The following is a 15,687-nucleotide window of genomic DNA, read 5'->3' as shown; positions in this document are numbered from 1 at the left end:
CCCATGACTATTTGGAAGCACACTAAAAGTCTGGGCCAATCCAACTAATGCTCCATTGATATTGAAAATAATTGTTCAATACAGTAGTAAGTTAAAAAGTTTTGTTAGATTGACAATAATAAAAGGTTGAAATGCAAACCTTAAACAACAGGGATTTTTTTTCTAAGATACATGGTGTATTAGGTTTTGAACTAATAATCAATTGTAAATCTGCTATTCCAGTAGGAAATGTTGCACCTCACAGTACTGACTTTTAAGTTTTAACTTGGGCAAGATTGCTTTTGATTTTGATTACATTGGCACAGGGTCCTTCCTTCAAGTTCAACAATGCTTTTGCATGGGCGCAAAATTTACAAGTTATGAATACATGGTTACCCTTCAACACCTTCCACAACGCCTGCACTGATTCAAAATAACATGCTTTAGAGCTTCAATCAGAACATGTTTTAGGTTACACCTCTAAAATTGGCATGTGCCTGGTGTTTTTACACCTCTAAAAATTGGAATTTACGCACGCTAATTATGTTGAAAAAATTGATGAAATTAATTTGTTTTTCTTTGAATTACAACGACTAATAAATTATCTGAGTTAAATCACGACAGTTGAAAACTACATGGAGGAAAATGCATCTTCGCCCAAGCTACAGAGACCTTAGTCATAATGTGATGTTTTTTTTCTTTCATCAAATGTAACAAATAAAATATTTATTTATTTATTTTGGTCTTTTATCACGAGATTCTAATTGTGTCGATCATGTGGGCACGCAGAGTTTGCTTTCAGAGACAAGTGCATGACTGAAACTTTGTTCTTCTTCTCTTGAGATGTGAGAACTTCCTTGTAAAATACATGCTTGCACTTCAACAACTTTCAAAGGCCAAAACCTTTCACCTCCATGGCTCCGCTGTCTTCAGAATCTTTTGTACCACATTTTCTTTATCTCTCCAAAGATATCCATTGCTCTTTTAAAAGCCGTATGTGAGAATTGGAGGGAGCTAAACAAATAAATCAACCCCTCATTAATGGGAAATTTCTAATTTGTTTAGTTTCCTCCAATATCTTATCTCCGGCATTTGAACTCAAAATTCCGAATTATTCTTCATTTTAAAAGTTGTATGTGAGGGTTTAAAAGTTGTATGTGAGGGTTGGAGGGTACGCGACAAATTCACTCCATAATATCAATGGTCGTAATTTGTTTGGTGCCATCCAGCTCCTCATCTCCAACTTCTAGAGTTCAGTCCCAGAAAAAGCTTTTGTCATTTGATGTTACGAGTCTTCGAGTTCGTTGTTTGTGTCTCTGGTGTTCAACTGTTGTCTCAAGCTTCCAACGCTTTTCTCAACCCAAAAATAAAAAAATAAATCAGTGTTTGCTGAAATTACTTTAGCCGTACCAGTCACTTACCTTGGAATTATTATTTCTTTCATGAAAAAATAAAAAGGAACAAGCTTGTTTTCTGCCACTACAAGACTCCGAATAACAATAGTCAACAACGCAGCAACAACACGTAGAATAACTTCTCCGCATATCATTGTGTTATTGACCGGAAATTGCAAAACAATGCTATCCTTGTTACATGCAAATTTTTTTTTTCCAGGCAGCCTCATAGGGAGTCTTTTAACTTATTTGGAATTTGAAGTTTTGAACTCAGTACAAGCTGACCCACAAAAAATTCAACTTTCGTCGCCTCCAGCAAATCCCTTTTAGCGCATCTTCCACCTAAAAGTGCACTTCTTTTTTCTGAATGAAGCTACAATACATCTAATATTAGTCAATAACTAGGTTACCAAATAGCATGTTTAAGCTCAGTTGGCAATGGCACTGTGGCAGAGAGTAGTAAATTTTTGAAGTTTTGGTTTTCCTTAATACTATATAAATAGAAAGATGATCAGATATCGTCATTATTACACACGGCCACAATTGCCACTACATATTAAGATGATGCTGGCCCTAAAAACTCGCTTATTCCTCCCAATAACAAATAATAAATAAACATGCTAAAAGGGGCGATGCTCAATTCGAAAACCAACCGATAACTTCCCCCCTCCCCATACAAGGTGCAACACAATTGCCTTCTTCTACTTGTCCAAATGAAAGAATCAACTTGGGTTCTTACCTATTCACACTCAACTCCACGGCTTAAACAGTGCCTAGGACTTTTAGGGCATCACTCATCTTCGTCGTCAAGCAATGCGAATGAGAACGGATAGAACTTGTAACCATCTCCCTCGTAAAACTTGTTCTGGAATTCCACCCAGTGAAGTCGCAAAGCATGAAGGAAAGCACTGAGAGTTTCCATCAGCAGTAAAACACCGACAGTTGCGCAAATGAAGACGATAATACCCACGATGAGTATGATCACGTTGTTGAACCTGTGCAATGTACAAAACAATATGTTAATTATGATTTCCTTCGTAGATATCCAGTAAGACTGACTAATTAAACAAAAGCAGCATCATAAATGAATTAAACGTACCCCCAAGCCAGCAGGAGAACCTTGTCATAGAACACACTGGACAACTCTGAATGAGCAAGACTGAACAAAGTACAAAGAAAAGACAAATACACAAAATTAGCTTTTATTGCGCAAATATATATATAAAAAATATTCTGCATGACCATGTCCTAATCTGTAACAGCCAAAAGAAGAATGTAATACTTTTTGTAGAAACCAAGTAACAAATTGGCCAATTAATATAATGAGGGATCTAGCTAATGTCATGTCACCAAGTGGGAAAAGAATGCCCCAGTTAACACCGATAGTTGATGACTTTTCTTAAATAAATAAAAAACAAATACATGCATACAGAGTTGAACAATTCAGCAGCACATCAAAAAGAACTGTACAGACAAACATGCAAAGTTAACAATTTACAACTTAATGAAAATTTTGTTATTGCTTCAATTTTAAACTTATTGATGCCAAAAAGAAGTTTTTGATTTCAACACTTCTCAACATAGGATGCCAACACACATCGAAATCAATCAGTATCAAGCACACATACCTACATAACAAATGCAGACATGAGCTCGCATCCGCAGACACAAAAACAAATACATACGTGTACACATGTATGCATGTGCACCAATGGCTGAATATAGGCGAACATCAAAATGTTCACCAAAATAGCCAAGAATGACAGCTAAAGTTCCTGAAACTACCTTAGAGCCCATAGACGAAGGTATGAAGCTGTATTTGAGACTGCTCCAAGTACAAATTCTATTGTATGTATCATTTGATGTACGAAAACTTCACTAAATTCAAACTCGCCATGACCATGGGCATCATGGTTTGAATTCACTTGCAAGCTCTCTTCTGTGTTCTCAAGTAGGGCATAGGATTGGCCTTGGTGCCGCTGAAATAACACAACCATCAGAAGCAGTGGATGAATATAAATAAGGGGAAAAAGTGACGATCAAAATGACTGAGGGACTTAGTGAAAGGATGTCTACAAACATACATCTTGATGTTGCTTCTTCAATATAAAGGGCTTTGGAAACAGCATCCATGGTACAGAAACAAAAGCCAATAGTAATAGCACAAGCTGGTAAAAGAACAAACGAAATATAAGAAATACTCACATGTTTTCACTTTTACAAGAGAAATAAAAATAAAATTAAAAAAAAACTGATTGAGAGGCTACCTGAACTGTTCTCTGACCACTGAAAAGCTGGTTTTCACCTAGCTCGTCTGTAGGACTTAGGAACATGTATATCATTACATGGTATAGATCAGCTTTTGAACCAGTCCACCACTTCATAACAATGAGAACGGACAGGTAGCCAAATAGACTGTTTAAAAATATAATCTGGGGTACAAACTGGAACCTGGGCAATGCAACATATGAATCAATACAAGTTATACACAAGGTCAGAAGCAGGCTATAGAAGAAACTAATGATGTGACTCTAGAGGTAAGTAATCACAGTAAATATGAAAATTATTCACATTTACAGTGTATGCACCTGCTGCCTTTAGTGGTCAAAATGACAGCCCTAATAAAACGATTAGAAAACAATGAATAGCACAGCTTACCAAACGTTAACTCCACTTCGAAAGAACCTGGCGTTGAAAAAACTTAATATAATTCCAAGGTTCATTTGGACCACCCCAAGAAGAATTGACATTTTCATCTTCAATGAGTTTAGAAATGGAAGCTCACTGCGGGATCCATGCCATACAGGATCCAGGCCAAATGGGTAAGTGGGACGCACCTTAATCAAACCAGCTGTAGTAGCGTCTCTGCATACAAAGGATTTCAGTTGACTATTACAAACAATTCAAAACATGAAGGCAGCAGAGGCATATCCAAAGTTTTAGCATATACCTGCAAGAAAGATCACGGCACGCATATGCTGAGCTGCCAAACAGTTCAAATGGGACAGAGAAGAACTCATTATAGATTAAACCTGTGTAGATTGAGAAAATTGCCATCAACAAAATAACATAGCGGCCACCAAAGGCCATCTCCATGATGTCTCCAAGCTTCTGTAAAACCATAAATATATGTAGTTAGATTCTTACATCTAGACAAACATGAAAAATAAAAAATAAAAAAATTGCTTCCTAGATATAACTAGCATGTGAAAGGAAAAATGCTAAGAACCTACATACCAAAAGAAGATGTTCCTCATGTCCTTTGGATTCCAAATAACAAAGTGAAAAGAGGAAAGTAATCATAATAAATGAATTCAAAAGATAATTACACCGAACAAACATGCTCATGAAGAAGCAAAATGACAGAATTGCAGGCTTAATGAAATTGAAACTTTCTATTAAGCACATGTATTAGACAATATCAGATGTTCAAATGTCGACAAACAAAATCTTGTATAACCAAGAACACCACCTTACTCCTCACATCATAGAGGTAAAAGACAAATTCTATCACAGTAGTGCAACTTATTAAACAATCACAATACCCTGACGGGATGGGGAAGGGGCAGGGGAAGAAAAAGGCAAACTGGGATCTTCCAATTTTTTTAAGGTCCAAGTTTTTTAACTCATTCATAAAGCATGCGTATGCAATATCAGATGTTCAAATGTCGACAAACTAAATCTTGTATAACCAAGAACACTGCCTTGCTCCTCACATCATAGAGGTAAAAGACACATTCTATCACAGTAGTGCAACTTATTAAACAATCACAAAACCCTGACAGGATGGGGAGGGGGGGAGGGGAAGGCAAACTGGGATCTTCCAAGGTTGAAGTTTTCTAACTCATTCATTAAGATTATTGCACGCAAGTATAATTACCCAACAGGTTTTCAGTCGGTAACAATAAGAAAAGCATTGAAGAGCATAACAAGATAGGATAAAGTGAACAAAGTCGCTACCACCTAATGGGCTAAGAATACAAAATTATGCACATAAGAGACCTTCAGATACTGGTTACTATTTGGGGCAATAAGCAACATACAGTCAGTGTCACAATGGCTAATGGTTCACATCTTTCTTGATACGAGAATATTATCTAAATAATATCTAAAAATATAGGAGAAAATTCACTGGTATTTTATTAAACCAAAAAAAATGGAACAGCCAACTAGCATAAAAGACAGTAGGGAATACATCAATCTTTGATCATACACTTTGATATAAAGTAGATGGTCATAATGAAACAATATAATTGTTGAGATTGGACATGTCAACATAAGTGATTACAAAGCATATATAAATAATACCTGACTAGAAAGTTTCCTTTCCCTGCCTATTAAATATAGTGTCGCAAGTAACAAACATATTCCATGTCCCCAATCACCAAACATGACAGCAAAAAGAAATGGGAATGTCACGATAGTATATACAGCAGGATTTGCTTCTTGATACTTAGCTACCCTGCAATGGCATTGAAACAAAATATTTTGGAATCTTGTGTATATTTCTGTCAGAAACAATAAAATAACACTGCAATTTGTGCTTTCAAATTCTAAAATTCGCATCAGTGCAACGTAGGGGTTGCTTTCTTACTAAAGTCACTAATGTTGCACTTCAAACATCTTCATTAATTGCTACATTAGATGGAACATTAAGAATTAAAGAGGGAGATGATTCAGGAACACTATAATCTTTGATTGTTACACCATATTACCTGGCAAAACAAGCTATTATCTAGCTCACATGATAATGGCCAGGAAGTACTAGAGATGGCAGAGTAAATCAATCACAATAACTACATAAAGTGGATAAAAAATTTCAGTATATAGCCCCACACCTTACTAGGGAAAGTCCAGAATGACAGTGGTTAACAAATAAACTCATTAAATTTCTTATAATACCTTCCTTGGTTAAAAAAATTAGAATCTTAACTTTTGCAATAAAGAAGCACCAAATAGCAAGATATTGCAGCGGAACTCACCCATATGCCTCAACAATTTCTTGAAAAGAAGAAGTGAATTTGTTTGTGCGGAAATAGGTAGGTGGTGCCTCCTGTGTGTGCAAAACCTGGAAAATAGCGCCAACTTGTGAGTTGGAGTCAAATGCTGCCCGCTGCAATGCATCCTGGATCTGCACAAATCAATTCAAACAAAGAAACTCAATAACATATTTGGTTTGTATGTCATAGTTCAAACCTTTTAATTCAAACTGGGTGAAAGAGGACTCATCATACTGCAGAGAATTTTTTTGTAAGTAAAGGATACCTGTTTTGATGCAAAAATAGGACTCCACCCCTCAGCCACAAGACACTTTTTTGTTACATCAAGGCTAAGCATGTTAAGATGATGGTATATGGATTTCTCCTTCCTCACCTTCATGAGTACAAAGAAACATCGTCAATAGCTTGACATTTTGCAATATAGCAAACATTCTCCGCACAAATAATGAATAAATTTCATTCAGTACAATAATTCAAACCTACCAAAAGGTTCCAATGCTCAAAATGCTCCCCAATATTCTGTAACAAACTTCCCTGATGCAACAGTCCGATATCTATAGTAGTCTTTAGCTCTGAAATTCTTCCTGAAACCTGAATTTGAAATGTATGGTTGTCAAATGAAGATATGAAGGTCTTAACTCCCAGGTTTTCGGGTAGCTCAAAAGCGGAGAATTTAAACCTTAAAATCTAAGCTCTAAACGATGATTTTAGACCCTAAAATAATTATCATTGTCAGGAGTAGGATAAAAATTGGAAGTAAAAAAAATTGCTAAAATGCCTATGCTGATCGAGGCCCAGGAGGACTTCTTCATGTGTCAATCGATCAGGTAACAACTGCAAAAAGGCTAACTTGGATTTCTAAGCATGGGTGTCGTAGAAGTTAACGAACTAACTATATCACTAATTAGTTAAAGTATAAACAATAATATATTGGCATACTTCATGCCCGAAAAAAAAAAAAAAAAAAAAAAAAACGTGCAAAGAAAAAGATGAGAGCACACATGAAAACAACAGAAATGTAATATGAATGAAGGAAGCATCAGCATGGCCAAATAATCCAAAGAGAAACCGTAGTACATACCTCAGTAATCATTTGAGCTTGCCTACCCAGATCCTCAGGAAAAGAGTAACGATTGGCTCCAAAAGCTTCACATATTTTAAGAATTTTGTTCTTTGCTCTTTCTCCAGAGTAGAATACCACAAAAACATTTTTCTCAACCTGCGGATCATAATTCACAGTCAAAGACAAAGCGTGCAATAACAAAGAAAAACCATATGGACAAATAACAGTGCCATATTATATAATAAACTAACCATATATCCAGTATTCATACATAAAGGTTTGCATTTTGTCAAGTTTCATTGCTAACTAATGATTTTTACTATGTATATGTACATCGACATACTTCCCACTACAAGGAATATATTTGTTGATGAGACCATTATGTGGAATATAAGAAATTTAGAATAGCCAGAAATGCAACAAGGATGATAAATTGTCATCACCGAGCAAAAAAAATTTAATCCCATTCAAATATCAGAGGGCCCATCTCAGAACTGGCAGAAGTCAGCACCACCTACAGCTCTCTCTAAGACTTATGCAAAGATGCAGAAGGTAACAGCAAATGCATAAGATGAATGAATTCAGTTTTAATGATAATAGTGAAAGACTACCCTTTGCTATTTTCCAAGAAAGTGACTACTCATTGGTGGTGTGAAATTCTTGCTTCATTTTGGAATTTTTTTGGGAGGAGAAAGAAACCTTCTATTAATTTGAAACAATCCAACGATGTAGACAAGTTGTCCACTCAGAGATACAGAATAAGAAGTTACAACACATTTGACATGAATAATCTTATGGCTTGGCAATTCACAGCAGCCTTCCTGTCTACTAAACTAGTAAAAAGACACCCCCTTAAACTCATTTGAAACAGATGCCCATAATGGGCACCAAATCTAACTCTCTCCCACAACTCTTCCAGCCCAAGATCCTTTCTACTGTTTGGTTGAAAAGAAAAGGAAGAAGTTTTTTATGACAGAGTGGAAGAGGTAGAGGTTTTTAGATACCTAAGCTCTCTAATCGACTTCTTTTGTTTAAACATAATGAGCATATGCCATTTACTGTAAGTGAACTTGATTGGGTAGGAGTGTTGAGTTGATTGTATAGTATACTATGTTACACTAAGCTAGTCAGTCAGATTTGATTGCTTCTTGTCCTTATATTATAAATAATAAAGGGTACCAAAAGAACAATAAAAACTTCCTTTCATCGTACCAAGAACATAAAAATGCAGGAAACGATGTGTCCATACCTTCTCTCCTGAAACAGGATCGGTGACAGGATTTTCAACCACAGCCTGCCTCAGAAAGACATTACCCCTAGTAGCTCGAAAAAGAATCCTCTCAAATGCCAAAGACTTTCCCCTAGGAACAAGTCCAGTGAGAAACCCCAACTTAACTTGCTTTGATGGATCAGTTGATGCTTCCTTCACAATAGCCAAACGAAAAGAATTGAACTAAGTAAAAGCAGAATACTGTGGTTAACCTTAATACTATAAAACCAATATTGAAGTCTGTACTTGCTCCAGTAATAAAGGCGTGTCCAGAGATTCATCACCAATATGACGGGATTCATTTTCTCTTTGCTGCAACGCGGCACTGCTTTGAGCTGAGTGAAAAAACTCACCAGCCTGAAAGGAAGATATTTTTTTTAGTCACTTGAGAGCTTAATGAAATTAGATAAACACCAAACTTAGCGCATCATTAGTTGATAGAGTATGTTCTGATATCTGAATAATGCATGATGCATGGTAGTAGAGTTGCAAAGATATTTTTTGGGCCGAACAAGCAAAAAGGGCTGTCACCTTTTCCAGAACAAGCTTATATTCTATCAGTTCATTATATGAACGCTGCAACTTTTCACTGTTCGAATTTATTTCAATCAGCTCGGCCTCAAATTCACCAAGTTTTACCTAGCATATGCACAAAATTAGCGTTAGAACATGCAATATTAAGCATCTTTAGCTAGGCACCAAACACCTTATTATACCTCTAGGTTGTCCACATTGACGTCAACTTGTCTTTTAGACTTTGAAGAAGGCAAATTTGCCTTTAACATTTGGTCCTTGAAGAAACGTAATTTGCGAGCCATCTCTGCAGATCTTTTAATCTACATAGGGGAATGAATAAATGACCAATCAATAAGTCATTGGAGACATAATTTTTAGGTACTTCAACAATTACGAAGAAAGTGCATTACAAATTTTCTGGCCACCTTATAAATAGGATATGCAGTGCAGGTTACAAGACTCTTTATAGGTTCGCAACAATCTAAAATAGTTCACTAGCAAAACTAGCTAAGTTGCCAAAAAATGTTAAAGAATATAAAGAAATAGGCAATATGAGAGGTTAACTATTTGAACAACTAACTTGACCACACTTCAATATTAAGTGTATATCAAAAGAAGATTATCAACAAGACCATTCAATTAGAATGAGCTTAGTTGAAAAACCTTTACAAGTTCATAAGCATGCATACATGCAAAAGGATCTCTTCGCATGCACCAAGGGGTGAGGGAACAGCCAAAAATGTACCTGAACTCTATGTTCATTTTATAACGCCAACTTTAGGTAAAATAGGTTACATTGAGGATTGCATCCACTAATAGCTGACTGAGCCAAGTGCATCCCTTTCTTAATATGTAGTCAATATTTTCAGTTAAAGTTGCATGTTCCTGACTCGTATTATAAAATATATTTGCGACTGTTTCAAAGTCTCCATAAACTTCTAAAGATATGCTAAGGGTCAGAAATTAATCTCCAAATGGCCAGCGTAGTGGACACAATAGAGCGTTCAATGTCTTGAATATCAATCATTCCAAAGGAGGAGGTAACAATAGTACAGTTCTACACACATTATTAGAAAAGACCAAATATTTATTTATGTTGGCAATCTAAGAAGGCCTTTTACATTAAAACTAATAATAAAGTACAGCTCCAAAGATTATTTTGAAATTTCTAAGACAACATAAACTATTGGAAAGAAATTTAAAGTTGAGATTTTCCCTCCTTTTCCTGCTAATTCTTACTACTCGATTTTGATGAGAAGTTATTTTTTTCTTTTAATGAGAAGTATCATATCCCTGACAACACAATTGAAGGTATACACAACGCAAAATAAAAATGTGGTTTATCAGTAAGCTAAGGAACATAAACACACCTGGGCAGCATAAGTCCTCTGAAACGGGCTCTTCTCTGCATTGAGCTGGAAGAATGAGACATCAAAAACATTAGTTTCCAGATAAAACTTTAAAAACAAATCCTGAAAGCAACATAACAATTTATTAGATTAAGTAAGACGAATAATGAAGCTAGCATAGTGCTTCATATGATAAGAGCAAGCTATGCAACACCTAGAAATTCACATTGATGAATTTCAGATATTAGTTCTTCACAAAATTGTATGCATAAACCAAGTAAAAAGTATTAACGCCTCTCTTGATTATAAAATAGGTGAAACCCTTGTGAAATCCTCATATTTCTTATCCGCTTACCCCTAAATCTTTTCCTTATTTGAGGATGCTATGTATCTCATCATCTTCTTACTCCTCCACCTAAACCAGGACTTTCTACACTTAACCATCAGTTCTTTAAACTTACAGAAAATTGTACATTCTGGTATAGGAATTAACAAAAAACTTGTTTCTTCTTTTATACATATATTTTGTCTATAGCTCAGATGAAAGAGATCTAAACTATTGTCAACAACCCACTAAAATTGAACCAATCAAAGCCCTCAATTGAGAGCCACCTTGTTCCCCACCCACCCCATACAACTACCAATCCTTGGTGAGCAGAACAATACCACAAGTTTCAACCCGCTGCTTTTGGTTTGTTAGTTCTGTCACAACTCTACGGGTTGTCCTGGTACTTATAAAAATTTCCAAGAGAACTAAAAAGAATGCCATAATCATGTATTAGGTGATCATAAAGCTAAATACTTTGATAATCAAGTTTCTTTTTTCGTGACATCTAAAGTATGTGATAGTCTCGGCAACAGCAGCAGCAAAGGCTTGATCGATATGCACATAAATGGTAACGAATCAACTGATCAAACTCTTCATTTTGCACAAAAATCCGAAATTGAGTCCATTAGAAGCTAAAGAATCCAAAACCACTTACTGATCAAACAATTCAATCGTCGTATTACCTAAAACTGAAACCCTAAATCTCATAAAACAAAAACACTTCCACAAATCAAACCAATTGCGAATTCCAATCACAAACAGTGTCAAGCTAGGGTTTTTTTTTTTTGTTTTTCTCACAGAAATCAATCCAAAACGTAAAATTCACCATAATTGAAACAGAAAATTGAGAATCAGAAAGAGAAAGAGCAATGAGGACTTACGTCTTTGAACTGGAGGAGGCCGAGGTCACCGAGATAAGAGACAGTGAGGTGAGCAGACTCGATGGGGATGATGATCTGGACGAGCTGCATAGGCTCCGACCTGAACAGATCCATCGGAGGACAGCACTCTCCCATTCTCTCTCTCTTCTCTCTCTCTCAATCTCAGAGTCTGTGGTTGTGTGTTTGTGTAATTGTTGTGTGAAACAGTGTCAAAAACCACACGCACACAAGAGAGAGATGAGAGATCAAATAATGAACTGATCTCCACTGTAATTTTGCTTTGCTTTCCTCTGCTTCTCCTTAGCGCTGGGCCACACGGATCTTCCACGTCACCCGGCGCCCTCTCTCTCCTCTCTCTAATTTTTGTTTGTTGGGGAAGGTTTTGTGGGAAATTTCTCAAGGCCTCTGGATCTTTTGTTCCTTTTCCAATTTTTTATTTATTTTCCTAATCGGATTCGACAGTCATTCTCAATTAAATTAATATTTTTTTGGTGCGACGTGATTATTGTGTTCTTGTCAGGATATTTATATAGTTTCCCCTTTGTTTTTTTTTTTTTTTGGTTATTTGGTTAAATTAATGGATAAAAGATAAAGTGTTGGTATTCAATGGGATTTTAACCTGGTTCTGAATTTATACCCAAGTTATATTTTGGTTATGTAATTCGTTTTTGAGTTACTTTAGTTCTCAAATTCTCGTATGTATTTGGAGAATAATTGTATGTAAATTGATGGTTTTACTTTCTAAATAGACAAAATAATTGACAAAATAACTAAAATAGGACACGTACAAGAATTGGAGGACCAATTGATTCAAAAACAAGTTTAATGATCAAAATGAAATTAGGATAGAAGTTAAAGCATCATTAGAATTAAAAATTATTTAAATATTACTCCACATGGTTGGCATGGTCCAAAACCAATTGGGTTTCCTAATGACGTTGGCTCACGGCAATTCTTTGACAAAAGTTATTTTCAACCGTTTTACCGAACGGGTTTGGACTTTTAAAAATTAAAATTTAAATCACTTATAGCCCCAAATAGACGTTATCGTACTAGCCAAGCACTGTTCAAAACATATTTACTTAAGAACAATAAGATGTAGTTTTCTCAATGGAGTTAAAAGAAATTGAGTTTTTATCAGGAATTAGAGATTCCTTCGAGAGGGCGAAACAACAGACGTGTCCATGATACTTTCTGGTCCTTTACTATTTACAACTGTTATTGGCTGCTTATCCCAACAAACAAAAAAAACTGTTATTAGCTCCAGTGTTTTGTTATCTCTTAGTTTAAAATAGTCTTAACTAAGGATAGCCCAAAAAAAAAAAATATCTAGCTGTCCAAAACAGTAATCACATGAGCTTGCTAGTTCATTAGTTGCACTTGGATTTAGTTCATTAGTTGTATTTGGATTTAATGAACTCATCTAAAAGGTAGCTTAATTTGATTGAATATACACAACTATCAAGCACATAATGTGAATTGAATTATCTTGAATTGGTCTCAAACAAGAAGCTTGACCAAAATGTGAGCTGGTTGAAGGGTGGTTGAAACTTAAAACAAAGTAATCAAGATTTTTTTTAGTGCATGTCCAACTTTCAAATACGTTGATTTATTATTTAGCGACAAACATAACATGTTCAATTGTAAAGAATTCAGCTAACATCAATCGTTCACACACTCAAGTTTGGTGCTCCAACCAAACTTCCTGAGCTTGTCAGTTTCCAGAACACTAGCACCACGTGGCCTCCGTCCCTTGGCCTGTTGTTCTTCACCCCAACAACTAGATCAAAGTTTAGTTTCTGGCACTGCAATCTTGATATGTCAATAAAAAGGCCTCTAGAAGTAGGATCCGAAACCGGTTGAGTGGTGGAGTGGGAAACAAGAAGGTTAGCATGTGGGCTGGAAATAGGAGTCGAGTGGATGAGCGCAGTGGAAGGTGCTGATTTATGAACTTGGTGAGTGTTGAATAGCTTAGGCCATGACCAAAATCATAGATGGTTTTGCCAGTGTAGAATCTGTATGTTCTTCCAAGGAAGTTTCTGCTTGTGTTGCCTCTCTTGTCTGTCATTTGCACTTACTGTGCATACTCCTTCCTTAGGGTACCATCTAAAAGCTGTTCTTCCAGCTACACATGGTGGTAAAAAAGAAATTACACTTATGATCAGTTGCAGTAATTGATAATCCTGAGACAAATTTTTACCATTTCGTGAAGCCTAATCTCATATTGAAACAATTAAGAGGTTAAAGAGTGTAAAAATTAACCTGGATTGTAGCCTCCAAATATGACTTGAGCTATGGCATCTCCTCCAGCTTGACCTGGATATCCTACCCAAATTATCCCTCCTATTTTTCTCACATGTTTGGCAAAAGAAACATCAATTGGACCATCTGACATAATAACCAAAATGACTCTTCCTTTTTCTGCATTAACAACTTGGTTTACAAGCTTTTCTTAAAACCCTTGTAGCCGCTGCCCCAATAAGTCTCTCATCATCACATTTCACACCGTTACACCCACGCTCATATTTCACGGTGGAGACATACTTCTGTAGCCCTTGAAAAGTGCTTGTATAGCTACATGGTATGCCATGATAGTTGTTTATCATAACTTCTGTGGCATTTGCATTAGGTCCAACAATAGCCAAGTTCTTGATTTTTTTTTAGGACAAGGGAAGAGCTCCCTTTGTTGTCTAGCAAAACTATGCTTGTTAAAATGTAAACTGTCTAGCTAATTTCAGATTAGTTAGTAAGTTCTAAGTCAGTTTATATTTAATCTGTTCTAATCTTTGTATTAGCTGAGTGCCTTGTGCTTATATGCCAGGTGTAATGCTTGAGTCTGTTTTGAATTCCCAGCTGTTAGGACAGCTGTGTATTGCCATGTGTCATATTCACATTGGCTTACTATTACAAACCGTTAGATTTGAATCTACTGATGTAAGAGAACATGATATAGTCATGAAGGAATATAAGCTCTGCTGGAATGTTCATGCAGTGTGAGCATTCTGTTAGAACAATCTAAGGCTCTCTGCTCTCTCTCTCTCTCTCTCTCTCTGTACATTTCTTGCTCCCTTTGCAATCCAAATATTCAACATGGTATCAGGTGCGTAGGTTGGATCTGGATAGAGGGCGTTGAAGCTGTGGGAGCTGAGTCTGGAAATCCAACGAGAAATTTCCAACTCTCAACTCATTGAGTCTGGTCTCAGATGGCTGGGTCAGGAGGGAGTGATCTTAGAGCTCCAATATTCAATGGGGAGAACTATGAGTTTTGGAAGATTCGAATGAGAACAATTTTCAAATCTCATGGAATCTGGAATTTGGTTGAGAAAGGTCTTCAGGTTCCAGATTCAAAAGTAGATGAAGAAGGGTCATCAGATTCAGAGATGGTGTCCTTGTTGATGAAGGATGCTAAGGCTTTTGGTATTATCCAAGGTGCTGTTTCAGATGATATCTTCCCCAGAATCTCAAATGAAGAAAACCTCAAAAGGTGCTTTGGGATATCTTGCATCAGGGAGTTTTCATGGTGATAAGCAAGTCAAATCCATCATGTTGCAGGGTCTGCGTCGAGATTTTGAGTACACCAGGATGAGGGATGATAAGATCTTGTCTGGATACATCACTCAGCTACTTGAGCTTGTAAATCACATGAAAGGATATGGGGAAGATCTGACCAAGGGAGGATAGTTCAAAACTGCTAATAAGCTTAACCAAGGAGTTTGATCCAGTCTACTATGTGATTGAGCAAACTAGGGACATTGAAACCATTGAAGTGCAGGAAGTAATTGCAGCATTAAGAGGATTTGCTCAGCGTCTTGACAGACATGCTGAAAGCACCACTGAGAAAGCTTTCAGCAGCATGAGCATAAACTCCCCAAGGCTGGGCGGTCAAGTTCTAGTCCTGGCACTAATA

The 15,687-nt window shown here is 36.4% G+C and overlaps 1 protein-coding gene and 1 pseudogene across 1 annotated transcript; both read right to left on the bottom strand.

Annotated features, from left to right (window-relative positions):
* Positions 1,833-12,285, bottom strand: LOC18766712 (V-type proton ATPase subunit a3). Its single transcript, XM_007199646.2, has 18 exons — positions 11,781-12,285; positions 10,593-10,637; positions 9,423-9,542; positions 9,238-9,345; positions 8,953-9,063; positions 8,686-8,859; positions 7,455-7,592; positions 6,857-6,964; positions 6,639-6,746; positions 6,356-6,504; positions 5,682-5,835; positions 4,324-4,484; positions 4,032-4,238; positions 3,641-3,824; positions 3,458-3,541; positions 3,159-3,352; positions 2,473-2,532; positions 1,833-2,368 (listed from the first exon to the last, which is right to left on the bottom strand). Exons 1-18 carry the CDS (start codon positions 11,913-11,915, stop codon positions 2,164-2,166), a joined length of 2,445 nt encoding a protein of 814 aa, XP_007199708.1. The 5' UTR covers positions 11,916-12,285; the 3' UTR covers positions 1,833-2,163.
* LOC109950867 overlaps positions 13,451-15,687 on the bottom strand; it is an 11,199-nt pseudogene continuing 8,962 nt past the window's right edge.

Source organism: Prunus persica, chromosome G8 (assembly GCF_000346465.2).
Source record: "Prunus persica cultivar Lovell chromosome G8, Prunus_persica_NCBIv2, whole genome shotgun sequence".
NCBI classification, from domain to species: domain Eukaryota; kingdom Viridiplantae; phylum Streptophyta; class Magnoliopsida; order Rosales; family Rosaceae; genus Prunus; species Prunus persica.
Note: the sequence above shows the minus strand (reverse complement) of the source record. Positions and strands in the feature narration are given on the sequence as shown.

Bases quoted from the DNA above. Each gene is read 5' to 3' on its own strand.
- LOC18766712 (XM_007199646.2), bottom strand. From the start codon at position 11,915: ATGGGAGAGTGCTGTCCTCCGATGGATCTGTTCAGGTCGGAGCCTATG. The intron at 10,638-11,780 runs GTAAGTCCTCAT...TCATTCTTCCAG, and splicing joins GCCTCCTCCAGTTCAAAGAC to CTCAATGCAGAGAAGAGCCC. The intron at 3,825-4,031 runs GTAAGCTGTGCT...TGCATTGCCCAG, and splicing joins CGAAGTGGAGTTAACGTTTG to GTTCCAGTTTGTACCCCAGA.